The sequence below is a fragment of the Triticum urartu genome, chromosome 7 (assembly GCF_003073215.2).
Source record: "Triticum urartu cultivar G1812 chromosome 7, Tu2.1, whole genome shotgun sequence".
Lineage (NCBI taxonomy): Eukaryota > Viridiplantae > Streptophyta > Magnoliopsida > Poales > Poaceae > Triticum > Triticum urartu.
This window is the reverse complement of record NC_053028.1, coordinates 653,840,504-653,855,843: the sequence shown is the minus strand read 5'-3', so window position 1 is coordinate 653,855,843 and position 15,340 is coordinate 653,840,504. Positions and strand designations below refer to the sequence as shown.

At 49.3% G+C, this 15,340-nt stretch overlaps 2 protein-coding genes and 1 pseudogene across 2 annotated transcripts; all 3 read right to left on the bottom strand.

The window, feature by feature from the left end:
* Positions 1–3,729: 3,729 nt before the first annotated feature.
* On the bottom strand, positions 3,730–6,012 carry LOC125519308 (protein FAR1-RELATED SEQUENCE 5-like). Its single transcript, XM_048684158.1, has 3 exons — positions 5,461–6,012; positions 5,144–5,367; positions 3,730–4,456 (listed from the first exon to the last, which is right to left on the bottom strand). Exons 1-3 carry the CDS (start codon positions 6,010–6,012, stop codon positions 3,730–3,732), a joined length of 1,503 nt encoding a protein of 500 aa, XP_048540115.1.
* A 3,131-nt stretch (positions 6,013–9,143) lies between these two features.
* On the bottom strand, positions 9,144–10,986 carry LOC125519307 (annotated as a pseudogene).
* A 1,620-nt stretch (positions 10,987–12,606) lies between these two features.
* On the bottom strand, positions 12,607–13,388 carry LOC125524589 (BTB/POZ and MATH domain-containing protein 1-like). The gene has a single exon (XM_048689625.1). The coding sequence runs from the start codon at positions 13,155–13,157 to the stop codon at positions 12,777–12,779; it is 381 nt and encodes a 126-aa protein (XP_048545582.1). The 5' UTR covers positions 13,158–13,388; the 3' UTR covers positions 12,607–12,776.
* Between the last annotated feature and the right edge of the window lie 1,952 nt (positions 13,389–15,340).

Here is a 15,340-nt window from a genome sequence, read left to right as displayed (position 1 = left end):
CTCGCCAACTATTACTTCTACTACTACAGCTAACGATTAGCAATAAAGTAAAGTAATTACATGACGTTTATGTTGACACGCAGGTCATAAATAAATTAAGACAACTCCTATGGCTCCTGCCGGTTGTCATACTCATCGACATGCAAGCCGTGATTCCTATTACAAGAACATGATCAATCTCATACATCACATATATCATTCATCACATCCTTTGGCCATATCACATCACATAGCATACCCTGCAAAAACAAGTTAGACGTCCTCTAATTGTTGTTTGCATGTTTTACGTGGCTGCTATGGGTTTCTAGCAAGAACGTTTCTTACCTATGCAAAACCACAACGTGATAAGCCAATTGCTATTTACCCTTCATAAGGACCCTTTTCATCGAATCCGATCCGACTAAAGTGGGAGAGACAGACACCCGCCAGCCACCTTATGCAACTAGTGCATGTCAGTCGGTGGAACCGGTCTCACGTAAGCGTACGTGTAAGGTTGGTCCGGGCCGCTTCATCCCACAATGCCGCTGAATCAAGATTGGACTAGTAACGGTAAGCATATTGAACAAAATCAACGTCCGCAACTACTTTGTGTTCTACTCGTGTAAAGAATCTACGCAATAGACCTAGCTCATGATGGCACTGTTGGGGAACGTAGCAGAAATTCAAAATTTTCTTACGTGTCACCAAGATCTATCTATGGAGAAACCAGCAACGAGGGGAAGGAGAGTGCATCTACATACCCTTGTAGATCGCTAAGCGGAAGCGTTCAAGAGAACGGGGTTGAAGGAGTCGTACTCATCGTGATCCAAATCACCAGAGATCCTAGTGCCGAACGGACGGCACCTCCGCGTTCAACACACGTACAGCCCGACGACGTCTCCCATGCCTTGATCCAGCAAGGAGAGAGGGAGAGGTTGAGGAAGACTCCATCCAGCAGCAGCACAACGGCGTGGTGGTGGTGGAGGAGCGTAGTGATCCAGTAGGGCTTCGCCAAGCACTGCAAGATATGAGGAGAAAGAGAGGGATAGGGCTGCACCAAGAAAGAGAGATCAAATCGCGTGTATTGGGCAGCCCCTAGGCCAAGTATATATAGGGGAAGGGGAGGGGGCTGCGCCCCCTCTAGGGTTCCCACCCCTAGGGGGGCGGCAGCCCTAGATGGCTTTGGGGTGGCGGCCAAGAGGGGCAGGAGAGGGAGGCGCAGGGAGCATGGGCCTTAGGGCCCATCTTCCCTTAGGGTTTGCCCCCTCTCCCCTCTAGGCGCATGGGCCATGGTGGGAGGCACCCTAGCCCACCTAGGGGCTGGTGCCTTCTCACACTTGGCCCATGTATGCCTTTGTGGCCCATGCCCCCCCGGTGGACCCCCGGACCCCTCAGGTGGTCCCGGTACATTACCGATAAACCCCAAAACTTTTCCGGTGACCAAAACAGGACTTCCCATATATAAATCTTTACCTCCGGACCATTCCGGAACTCCTCGTGACGTCCGGGATCTCATCCGGGACTCCGAACAACATTCGGTAACCACATACAAACTTCCTTTATAACCCTAGCGTCATCGAACCTTAAGTGTGTAGACCCTACGGGTTCGGGAACCATGCAGACATGACCGAGACGTTCTCCGGTCAATAACCAACAGCGGGATCTGGATACCCATATTGGCTCCCACATGTTCCACGATGATCTCATCGAATGAACCACGATGTCAAGGACTTAATCAATCCCGTATACAATTCCCTTTGTCTATCGGTACGATACTTGCCCGAGATTCGATCGTCGGTATCCCGATACCTTGTTCAATCTCGTTACCGGCAAGTCTCTTTACTCATTCCGTAACACATCATCCCGTGATCAACTCCTTGATCACATTGTGCACATTATGATGATGTCCTACCGAGTGGGCCCAGAGATACCTCTCCGATTACACGGAGTGACAAATCCCAGTCTCGATTCATGCCAACCCAACAGACACTTTCGGAGATACCTGTAGTGTACCTTTATAGCCACCCAGTTACGTTGTGACGTTTGGTACACCCAAAGTATTCCTATGGTATCCGGGAGTTGCACAATCTCATGGTCTAAGGAAATGATACTTGACATTAGAAAAGCTTTAGCATATGAACTACATGATCTTTGTGCTAGGCTTAGGATTGGGTCTTGTCCATCACATCATTCTCCTAATGATGTGATCCCGTTATCAACGACATCCAATGTCCATGGTCAGGAAACGGTAACCATCTATTGATGAACGAGCTAGTCAACTAGAGGCTTACTAGGGACATGGTGTTGTCTCTGTATCCACACATGTATCTGAGTTTCTTATCAATACAATTCTAGCATGGATAATAAACGATTATCATGAACAAGGAAATATAATAATAACTAATTTATTATTGCCTCTAGGGCATATTTCCAACAGTAATTTCTTCCTTCCTTCATGTGCCATTTACATCAATCCAACCCCTCTTTTGTTGTCACATCTGAACTGAAGTCTATCTTTGTTACGACTGTCCTTTTTGCGTGTTCACCTGACTCTTTTCCTCGTGCAGGTCGGACTGTGGCTTTCACGTGCTGGAATACTTTGCAAAGTGGGAAGGCAGAATTGTCCCCCCTATCACAGCTGCAACGGTCGTTGAGCTCCGGAAAATCTACACATGGAACTGGTTGACGAATGAAGATTTCAACAAGCGGTCCGGAGCACGCGAGTTCGTGGAGGAAGCTGTCAAGAAAGACATCAAGAAGTACAAGTGATCACGTGGTGTTACACACCGGACGCATACCTTACATTCTGTTGCCGAGGAATGTAAGGTACTATCTATTTGTTTCTCGTTGAAAACTATGTTTATGTGCTATGTTATGACTGCAACCCCGCATAGCCTAACTATGTAGTGGTGGTGTGTGAGCGACCTTTGAATAGTTTCTATAATATATGTGTGGACATGAACCTATTTTAGGCGTTACAGCAGATATGTTTTTATGTTTGTCATTATTACAATGGTTTCATCGTTTCTAGCACCGGTTTGCTATTTCGAATGCGTCTACGATGTTTTAAAAAAGATGGCAAATGTAGTTCATCAGACATGGGTAGTGAAAGTCATCGTCGTTTTTCATTTTGGCTGTTTTGCTTCTTCTTTTTCATCGCTAACTGCACCGGCTAGCATGGGTAGGTTGATCATGTAGCCACAACCTTTGCTGCGGTTTATGCACGTTACGATTTTTCCAACTTGTTTCCCATACATTTGCACACAACACACTATGTGTCTCTAAACCGCGTCGTATTGTCATGGAAATATATGTCATGCAGAGTAATTACAAATACCATGGTATATTTTCAGTATAGCTAACATGGTAGATACAGTACAACCAACATGGCAGATCCAGCATACTTAACATGGCAGATACAGTACAACTAACATGGCAGATCCAGTACAACTAAAATGGCAGATCCAGTACAACTAGCATGGCATATTTACTATAAAATAGCATGTCATATTTAGTATAAAATAGCATGGCAGACCAACTACACATAACATGGCAGATTAACTACACATAACATGGCAGATTAAGTACCCATAACATGGCAACTGCATTTATCCATTCAATGAATTTTCCTTGCACTTCTGATGCCCCTCAAGAGTCATTCTCCCATTTTTTTTTAAAAAAAAATTCTCATCATATAGGGTACAAAACAAACTGTCCACAAGGACCATGTCACATCGCCCCAATTTTTGCTCATGGATTGCCCGCCCCTTTCTTCGTTTTCTTGTGTTTTGCTTGGATCTCCAATCCCGACTTGTACCTTATCTCTCTCGGACGACCCTTTGTGATAGAACGGGGTGGGTTCCTGACCTGGGTCTGTGTGCTTGCTGTTCCAGATCCTATCTCCGAGTTTTCAGATGATGGCCCCGTGGATGAAGGCACACTTGATGTGCGGGGGAACCGGTGTAAGGCTTCCTCAGCTTTCCTCTTCTTGATCTCATCAAGCTCTCTTTTCAGTGCCTTCCTGTGTTTTTCTGCTACTCTCGCTGTCTCATCACTCTTGCACACTTCATCAATTAGCTCAGCATAGTTCTTTGTCAGCACAACGTGCCTCACAACTTCCATGGTTGACTCAGGTCTCTCGTCATGCACAGCCAGAACTGCCTGTGTTGTCTGCGGCGCCAACGCGTCGTCAGCGTCCCAAGTCCATCGCCGCCTTATGAAATGACGGGGCATCCGTGTCACAGCGTTCATGTCCATTACTTTTAGTATGTGACAGCACACAATGCCGTCCCGTTCGAACTTGCAGCATTGGCAGTAGTACTCGCCTTCACCTATCGAGGCTTTGACGAGGTAGTTCCTTCCTTCCGGGTCTTCAGGTTCTGAATCTGACATGCCCAAAATAGAACACACCTTGAACGTATGTTCGTCCACTTGGAAAGCCGTGAACATGCTGGCACGCTTTATTTCTTCCTGGAATCTGCAAGTTTTGTGTGTTTTCTGTTAAACCATCGTGCGCTCTTTTCTTGTACCACCTTATGTTGTCATGGGAATAGAAATACATTTTGTTTGAAGATGGCAAACATAGTTCATTGAACATGGCAAATATAGTACGTTGAACATGGCAAATGCAGTACACTAGACATGGCAAATGCAGTACACTAGACATGGCAACTGTAGTACATTTTCAACTGGACATCGTCATTTTTCCACACCAACATTCCCCAATGGATGCACATTGCATAAAACATGGCAACTGCCCTTTTATTTTAAACATGGCATCTACAGTTGAGTAAACATGTCAATTGCATTTCAACAAACATGGCAGATGCATTTTATTAAACATGGCAACTGCATTTCGGCATATGTGTCGCCAATATAACATTTTTTCCAGTTGACATTGGCATTTGCATGCCAACATGGCCCAATGGAAGCACAGTGCATTAAATATGGCAACTGAACTTCATTCAACAAGGAAAATGCACCCGAGAAAGCATGGCAAAACATAATTTTCATTGAACATGGCATCATGCAGCTGAGTAAGCATGGAAAACAGTATTTCATTAAACATGGCAACTGCACATCATGGCAACTGCATTGCACTCTATAAGGCACCTACTGACTTGGTGCTTTTTCTACAAATAAGACTGTAACGCAACTGACTTACTTGTTAAAGATCTTGTTGGTGTATATCTTGCTCATTTGCCTCTCTATCAGTAAATACGTTAGCAATTTTGGCTGCTTTAGTGCTGTGGTCGCTTCTTGCTGTAGCTCAGATCCCAGAATTTTTTGTTGCAAAGCTGTGTACTGCTTGGCAAACTGTAGCAATGAGTTGCCAGGGCTGACGTACCGCTTCAAAACAGCATTGAACCCCTCGCTGCGCTGCGTAGTCTGCAGAAAGGGGAAGAAGCACTGCATGAAGTAGGCTGGCACCCAGTACATTCGCTTCTCCCACAGGCTAACAAGAGTCTCGTTGTCTTGGACTTGATGTGTTTCAGTCATGGCCATCCATCTCCTTTCAAACTCCTCCACCGTCAAGCTGTGGTCCACGCACAGCTCGAATGCCTTGTGCAGCTCTGGACGGTCAACAAAGAACGGTCCTAGTGTCTCCTCAGCCTTCTTTATAATGTGCCACCTGCAGTGCCTGTGCACTGTCAACGGAAAGACCTCCTCTATGCCTGCACGCATGCTGAAATCTTGGTCTGTTATTATGTTCATCGGAGCAAGTCCATCCATGCACTCCAAGAAGGTCTTGAACAGCCAAACGTACCCATCCGTGTCTTTGTTCCGGACAAGCCCGCAGCCGAACTGCAACGACTGATTGTGGTTATTTATTCCTATGAACGGAGCGCATGGCATCTTGTACATATTGGTGAGGTACGTCACGTTGAATGAAATGCAATCTCGGAAATGTTTGTAGGCTCTCCTTGCAGCACCATCCACCCAATACATGTTCCTGACACGGTCCTCATCGTCCAACCTTATCCTGTAGAAGAAATCTGGATCTTCCTTCGTTTTTTCGTCGAAGTAGGCCATTGTGGCCTCTATGTCTGCCAACTTGCTCTCTCTACGGTACTTGGCCTGTAGGTTTGTGACGTCAGCTGATATGTACGGCATGCTACTCAGAGTCCCCTTTTTGCTGTGGATGAGAGATAGTATCTATACCATTCTTGATGAACCGACGTTACAATCATGTAGCAGCTTTACGAATTGCCTTTCGACGGGGGTGAACCCTTTGTGGGCGGTCAAAAATTTTACCAGGTCGAACTTCCTTATGAGTTGGTGGTTGTGCTCGTCAAAATTTTCATTGACCACCCACTATGCTTCATCTACGTTTAGCTTACACCGGACAGGGCACTCAGTCTTGAGAATGATACCTCTCTTTCGTTCCGAAATGACAGGCGCAACACCTTTCCCCTTCTTGTTCCTCCGTGCCTTGTGGCACCTCATCTCACCTCTGCTGTACTCGTTAGTTTTCTTAATTTTCCTATGGTACTCGGTGTTGACCGAAAATCCATGGAACTTTGCATATGTCTGGTAGTATTCCTTTGCTTGTTCGAACGATTCAAATCTCTGCCCAATGTACGGTGGCTGAGGTACCACGATCTCTGATTGCCCACCATCTTCATCCCCTTGTGCGTCGTTGTCAGTTTCATCATTCACTTCGGTATCGGCGGCAGTTCCATCTAATTGAGTGTTGCCAGTGCTTGTGTTCAAAGGGGTGCTTGTCGGCATTGCTGGAATGATTGCCATTCCTGACTCTGACTCGAAATTGTTTGCGGCATGATTGTCTGCTGGCTGGTGGAACGCGTCTTCCGTGCGCTCAGAGCTCCCCGCCGTAGATGTCCCTGCGCCGCTGTTCAGTGTAGTTGTAGGCCCTGTAATAGAAAAAAACAGGTACGAGAGTAAGATTTTTGTTTGGATAACATGTGTATCGCAACGGATCACACCATCTTCGAGCGATTTGGCATGACATCATTTCAAACAGCAAGCCGTGAGTCTGCGCGTGGACATGTATGGCAGCTGTAGCTGTCCAGTCATGGCAGCTACTGTTCAACAAACATGGCAACTAATTGTTTTGTTTACAAATAACTACAAATAACAAATGTAGCGCTGTTTTTTGTGGTTCAGATTTTTTCCTTAACTTGTTGTGCTGCATTTGACCATCTTGTGTGGTCTGTGACACCATAATGACGTGCTCCACCTGCAATTTGTGAAGCTTACCATGAGACGTTTGCCGGGTTATCACCAGCGTAATAACCTGTAAGCATAGTATTGGTTGGTCAATTCATGGCAAATGCAGTTTTGTGCTAGCACGGCAACTGTAGTTGCCCCTGATGTGGTAACTGCAGTTTTACTGGCATGGCAACTGTAGTTGCATCGGTATGGAAACCGCAGTTGTTCCTGTATGGCAACTGCAGTTGCCATGGCATGGCAAATGTAGTTGCAGTGGCATGGCAACTGCAGTTGTTCCTCCATGGCAACTACAGGTGTCCAGGGATGGCAACAACAGTTGTCCAGGGATGAGAAGTGTAGTTTTCAATTCATGGCAACTATAGATGTCCAGTCATGGCAATTGTAGTTGTCAACTATGCTCCTTCTGCTAATTGAGCATCCGCAACTTCACCTTTTTATGGACTCACCTGTGTATGACGTCGATGGCAGGTACATGGGTGCTGCTTGATGCCACGTGCTGCATGAAGGCTCTGCATTTTCACCCGTGATAACTCGTGAGTCCTTTTGCCAGTTTTTTTGCATGTTCATTTTTCATGTCCACGGCAGTATGTGCTCTTTTTTCGTTTTGCATTACCTTGATTAGACATACTAGCTAGTTGAAGTTGGCTGCCCGTACATTTGTCAGTGTTAGCGCCTTGTGACTGAACTTGCCACGGGGGCCCCCTATGAGTGTTTTGGTCATAAGAACCTGCGAAAAAATGACAGTGTATGACATAAGTAGAATGTCATCTTCATCGTTGTGAAGATGGCAACTGTTCTCTTCTTTTGTTATCACGCATCATACCTACGCCTGCATACTGTTCTAGTAGTGGCAGCAACGGCCCTGCAGAGATGAGTTGACTGTACTCTGATGCATCCCAAGGGGGCGTTTCTGGCCTTTGAGAACCCCAAGCATCAGCGCCATCTTCGTGATTCATTCTTTCCGTGTCTCGCTTCTTTCCGATGTGTTCTCAATCACTGGACGAACAAGAAGGCATCAACAATCCACAAGAATTGCATTCTTCTGCTGCTTGCACATAGAAGATAGGGATGGCAAGCAACAGGTCAAAATAGGTGGCAGCTACTGACAACGAAAGGTGGCAACTGTCGTTATACACAAGTGGCAATTAATTTTTCCCACCCCCTTCATTCCAAAAATTGTCCTTCCCGCCCTTTTTTAGGGATTCCTACTCATCCATTTCATACCCAACTACTTGCGTCAATTAAACTATGAACTTAAGTTAATGTCAAACGTAGTACATGACAGATCTGGTGTACTCTGCCTGGCAATTGCGAATATACACTAAACCATGCAGTGTTCTACCCCTATAGCATGGACCCAGTACAAGATCGGGAGATTTTCAGCCTTAAGGATGAGAAGGATGAGATCGGGAGATTTCACCTGGTTTCAGATGATCGTCTCTGGAGGGCTGGGTTGGAGTGGGGTGCTGGGGGTGGGGAGGGTTGGGGTGTGGTTTGCGGTGGGAGCGCCCTACGGATCTGCCCTGGTTGCCATGGCAACCAGAGATGGCCGGCGACGGAGGTCGGGGTTCGAGAGGTGGGGGACGATGGCGGCAGACGAGAGAGGGGATGGATCGGAGGCCGGGAACGGCTGGGTCGTGCGGGCAGCGGGTCGTCTGGCCCGGACGGGGCAGTGCGGGCCGGGTTGCCACACACCGGACGTGCGGGCCGTGCTTTTGTGCGCGCGTACGTGGTCGTGCGGGCCGGTTCCCGTCCATGCCACACGAGGCGTGCGGGCGGGTTCCTGTCCATGCCACACGTGTGGCAGTTATTCGGACCCATCAAAAAAATGTCAAAATACTTAGAAAAATTACTAAATATTTTCTCCATTAGACAACACTTCACATAGCTTCAATTTAAGGGAAAGTAAGAGTACTACTGAATTATACGTAGTTCAGAGGATTTGTAGGTAGTACATCTCTTTTTGCCAATTACGTCCAGAAGCGAACCATAGCAAGCAAAGACATCCTCAATTCTTCAGTGATATGTGTGCGTTCATCAGCATTCCGTGGATACCTCGATGGGTACTTCATCTCGGGATCCAAGACACCACAGCGCAGACATACCTTCGTCTTGTCATGCAGAGATATCTCTGCCATATTAACCGCATGTTCCATGACAGACCAGATGAATCGCACAAAGATGTCGTCAGGTTGGAAGCCATAGATGGTGAGCTTAACTAGATTCTTGTGCTTGAAGTCAGGGAGGGATGCCTTCCACTCCACGTCTTCCTTTTCACAAAAACCATTGTTCTTCCGGAACTCTTTGTCTCTCGTCACCATATTGCACCAATGATCCAAGACTGTGATACAGAGCTCTTTTAGGGACGGTGCAGCTTCAAGAATAAACATTGTCCAAGCTAAATCACATCCTTCAGAAAGATTGTCCAGATTCACCTGCTGTAGTTAGCTGAGAACAGGTCTGAGAAGCTTCGGGCTTTCTGGCAGAACCCAAATCTTAGAAAGAAAAAACAATTTAAAAACTGAGTGCAAGTTTCATATAAATCACATTCTCAACTGGCGGAGAAGACCAACTTAAGCTACTATTGTTACTCCCTCCGTTCCATATTGAGTGTCGGAGTATTACATATAACCATCCATATGGTTATATATATATATATATATATATATATATATATAGAGAGAGAGAGAGAGAGAGAGAGAGAGAGAGAGAGAGAATGGACAGGTATCATTCCAATGACTAATAATTAGTACCTTTTCACTTTGAAAATCCAGATGTAGGTTGTCTATGTAAGGAACATTAGCAAGGAGCTGACTTAACTCAAGAGTCCTAGTTGGTCGGGTGCCAATTTTAGTTAGCCTCAGCTTTGAAAGTTGTGGTACAAAACCAAAATAGAGGGGACCTTTATGAGAGTTGAACCAGCCCTTATAGCTCACCCGTTGGAGTTTTGGTAGGCATGTCAGCTCAACTATCTCAAATTTCCCAAAGTCGACCTCGAGCTCAGTAAGTTTAGCATGTTCTAGTTGCAGCACAGAATTCATCCCCGAGTCGCAATTGGTTAAATGCAAAGACTCCAAGAGCTTGCAGGTGCTGAGGATGTTGGGTATGTCCGACTCACCAAACCTCATATTGCACAGCCACAGGCGCTTGAGGCCATCAAATGCATCCGGACAAGCACTAAAAAAATCATTGAACTGCTTCGCATGGTCGAGGAGCTCGGCAGGAGAACACTTGTGAATTTTCTCTGTTATGATCTCAAACTCAGCTGCGCCAACCTTGTGTGTTGTCATGGCGCGGGCGCCGGATTTGCCAATTGTGTAACAATCAGGTTCCGTCAAGATGAATCTGATTTTGAGTTTGCTAATGGTGATCTCCAGGCTCCTTGTGCTCAAGATGTTATCCGTTACATGAGCTACAGCACTGTTGGCTCTGAAAAATTCACTGGGGTCGAAAACATGAGCTCTAACATGGTGACCTGGAATGGAACTACAGCTTAGGAAGAAGCGTGAGAGCTTGGTACAAAGGTGCATCATTCGTTTCGAGAGGAGGCAGGCCCTTATTGCATCAAGCGTGTCGACCCTCTCCAGAATGTTGAGCAGAAGGTCATTAGGCAGCTTGTTGAGCCTGTCTCTGACTCCTTCGCTGCCGGCAGTTTGTTTGCTGAGAATTGTTTTTTGTGTTGCATTTACCTGGAACAACAAATAATCAACTGTTGTTTAGGAAGAACCTTTCATTAGTAGTACAAAATATCAATCAGGCACAAGAAAAAATAACACTTACATTGTATCTGCGGTGACGTCTTTTCTTGGTCATGGCTGGTTAGATCAACAGCTTGATGCATGCACTATTTGGATCGACCTTATTTGAACTGCGACAAGCAGCAGATGCCTGATCTGCCCATACTCGAATCCCCCCTGCTCCTCTGTTTATTTAGGCCAGCGCAAGAAATCAGACTAATCGCCGGCGAAAATAAAATTTCCTACTACTCCAACTCCTATATTTAACAATTTTGCTAAAGCACACCTAGATGTGTTATAAGTATTTGCATATTTGAGTCCTATGTCATTGATCTTATGTTCTTTATTTAATGAGGCCGGCTGTCGTCCAGAAGGGAGGAGATATTAGAGGAGAGGGGGGAGGATCCTGATTACAACTTCTCAATAGCAAGGTTTTTGAGTCGCCTAGCCAAGTCGAGTCGCCATGCCTCCGACTAGTGGCTCGCTGCGATTAGTCTGCGACTCGTTGTGATTAATCGCCCCAAGTCACCCCAGGTGTTAAGAGGAGGAGAAGGAGGGGGAAGAGGAGGAGGAGGAGGAGGAGGAGGGGGAAGAGGTGCTGTTGCAGGCGGAGGAGAGGGAAGGCAGCTGCTTGGAGGATACTTCAGCTCGGAGAAGGCAGCAGCAGCTCGTAGGAGCAATGGAGGCGGCGATTCTGATGTGGGATGGGAGCATGCGTGTTGCTCCTCCTCTGTTTCGTGCTAGAGAGCTGGCCCAATAGGCTCATTATGCAACCCTAGCTTCCAAATAAAATCCCAACCGTCCATATGCTCTAATCTGGACCGTGCATCTGCTCTCCCATGTGCCTTTCTCCTTCGTCTCTTCCGTGCTTCTCCTCGTACAGGCGGCGCACTCTCCAGCTTCGTCTCCTCCTCCCCTCCCTCGAACTCTGGCCTGCTCACCTCCCCAGTCTTCCCTCCCTTGGCCTTGCTGAAGCAAGCCGCCCTGCTCTGAGGTCCTAGTCGCCCGACTAGTCGTCGACTAATCGTCGACTAGCCTACCAGCCGCGCGACTCGCTCCTCAAGCCAAGTCGCCTACGCAAACCAACCTCGCTCCAACGACTTGGCGATTAGTCGGCGACTCAAAAACCTTGCTCAGTAGATAGACTCTTCCGGGCAAAAATTACTCCTTTTGGACCGCCCTTGCTGCACAAACAGAAATTTATCTCTTCTCTTCCCCAATTGCATAGTTCCTATAAAAGGAAGGAGATTATTAGAGGAGAGGAAGCGGATCGTGATTACAACTTCTCTTTTTTTAATTTTTTTGTGTGTGGTGTGATTACAACTTTTCAACGGACAGACTCCTCCGGGAAGGGGGGGGGGGGGGGGTGGTGGTGGCAGGCGGGTGCGGAGCAGGGAAGGGGGCCTAGAATATTGTAGGAATTATAAAGCATAGAAACTTTTTGTAGGAAAAATTCCTTTGAAGTTTTTTTGGTTTATAGGAATGGATTCCTATTTCTAATTGTACTAGTATTGTCACTAATTTCCTTGTGAGAAGGTCTTCAAAAGACGTCCCAACACCAGGATGGGTGTGGCTGCAGCTGAGCAAATCATGTATCTGTATGCACAGTTGCACACTCGGTTCAAAAGACTACGAGCATATACACGACACCTGGACTGTGTAAAACCTTGTGTCAACATTGGCAGTCACTAAATTACAACTACTGTAGGCGGATGAAAGCATTACGTTGCTCATAACAGGGCATAAGTTTTCCATTTTAGGTAAATACAGTCACAAGTTCCTAGTATGCATTAATCATTTCTCACAAGCACAAACAGAGACTGCACGCATTGTCAGATCTTGGAAGTCTAGCAATATGGCAACACTTCAACACTTCCTCCCATGGACAGACTTGAGAAGCTCAGTCAAGACCGAACGGCAGCTTGCCTCCAGGTGCCTATACCCCTCCATCGCCAACACGTCATCAAGAACTGCAGGAGTGCTGACGATGAACTCGACACATTTGGCCTTGAGCTTCGAGCAATTGTGCTGCTCCGCCAAAGCAAGAGTTGTCGCTGCGGTGTCGACAGTGATGCCACCAGAGAGCTTTACTTCACAAATCAGCTTGAGCCTATCGAGAACGTACCGGTCAGGAGCCGCAAGCAGATGCTGAGCGAGCGTCGCCACCACCTCGAGCGGTTGATCAAGCTCGGGCACCGTGTCGGTGTAGATGAAGTGCAGCATGGCCCTGAATGCTGCCACCTCCATGTCCTTCACCTCCACGCTAGTCTGACGGAAGCGATGGACTAGGCCGCCCAATGGAGGGGGCACCTGACGACTCAGACAGTCAGATTCACCGTGCCAGTGAACAGTGGTGCCTGATCTGCTTGCGAGTTTCGCCGGCACAGGAGACGACGAGGGCCGCGGCTAGGCTGAGGTCGATTGGTTGGTCTCTCGGCGTCAGCTAAAAGGATCAATCTGGACAGATCCGTTGAAGACTGAAGTTTCTGCGCGTGGACGATCTTGAATTAGTACAGCTGAATAATTACAGGGTTAGCCTGACATCGGCGCGGACAAGGCCGGGTAATCGAGGAGGGACGACTCACCGGAACACTGCGAGTCGTGCCGGCGGACGAGACCACGAGGACAGCGGCTGATCTCCCGGCGTCCGTCCGCTTAAGAGGATCAGGTTGGAGGTTGCGGCCGGGTTTGGGGGCCAGGCAAGCCGCACCTGCCTGGGAGAATCCCGGGGGAGCGGCGGCGGGGAGAGGGGATCGGCGGGGAGGAGAGGGAGCGAGGGTGAATCCCAGGGGGCGACAAGGAAAAAGAAGACTGCCGGCGGCGACTAAGTCGACGGGAAGGAGACCGTGCCGGTGGGGTATAATTAGGTGAGACTGAGAGCATCTTCAGTCGCGCCCCCCGGGCGATATTTCGGCCATCGACACCGAAAATTCGGTCCAGTCGTGTCTTCAAAGAGTCTTTTTCGCCAGTTCGGGACGAAATTGGTGCCGGCGGATACAGGCCGAATCGTTTTTGGCGCGAAAGTCGGCGGGCCCTTCTTGACAGCGACTCGGCTCTTCTCGACGCTTCGTCGTCCTCATCGCATCGGTTCTCGCGACGAATCATTGCCATTGATGCCTCACAGGGTGGCGCAGTGAAAACCGGACGCCGCGCGTCCCTCGCCCGCCACGCGTAACACGGCGGCCACGCGTACGCGTGGAGCCTCCGCCTATATAAGCCGAGCTTCGTCCTGGTGGAGGTGGCGGCGGCGAACGGCTTCGGCCGCCGCCACCTCCACAAGGACAAAACTCGGCTCCTCTATGAAGTCGGGTACCCGGTTCCGCCGGACATGCGGGTGCTCGCGGCGTGGAGGATCAGCGCCGGCGGGTCCCGGAGCCACCGCCGACCACCGGAGCGGCGCGGCATGCGGAGATCGCGCGTATCCGCGCCTCTCTGCCGCAGGCGGTGAGGGAAGGCCCACGGTACGTCCCCGATAGCCCGCTGTGGGAGTCCTACTTCCGCCGCCGCCACGCCGAGCAGCTCGAGGCCACCAACGGCGTCGTGCCCTCCGAGAGGCTCAACTCCAAAGGCCGCCGCCAATGGTGGGGCGTGTACGGCCGCACGCTGGAGGCCGTCTTTGAGTACATCGAGGGCGGCAACACGCCCAGGCTGGAGTATCCCGCTCCCCCGGCCTTCTCCCGTCTACGTGGGAGCTCGTGGACGCCAAGGCGGATGGACCCGGGGCGTCCTCCTCCTCGTCCGGCCGCTCGACCGGCTCTCCCAGCCTCCGCCCCGTTAAGCCGGAGCCCCAGGACGCGCCGGTCAGCCACCACACCCACAGCTCCGGCGTCCGCATCGCCGACTCCTCCCCCACCTCTGGCCGCCTCGTCCTCGTCAGGCTGAAGGCTGGCCTCCCCGCGGAGTACGAGGCCATTGTCCGGCGCGGCTTCTCCGACGAGGAGGCCCTAAAATGGGCGTGGGACGACTACCTCCGTGACGAGATGGTCCGGCAGCGCCGAGCCCTGTAGGAGATAGCCGCCCGCAAGCGTGGGCGCGAGGACGAGCACGACATGGTGATCCTCGACAGCGACGAGGACGAGGACGCCCCCGGACCGTCCAACCCGCCGCGCCAATCTGGGGAGGGGTGCAGCAGGGACGGCGGCCGCGGAGGAGGCGACAACGACGGCGGCGACTACACGAAGTTCTACAGGCTCCTCAGCATGTAGAGCTTCAAGGGCGGCGAGCGGCGAGGAGCGGCGAGGGCGAAGGCGGGCCGCGGCGAGTAGCTTTTTTATTTTTTAAAAAAAATATTTTAAATATGTATGAACTCGCCGAAGTTTGGATGAATTTGCGCCTAGTTTGTGGTTTTCAAATAAATCATGGGCGCCGCGACTGGGGGGGGGGGCATCACGCCCCCAGCACACGGTTTTCGCCGGTGCGCCCCCAGGGGG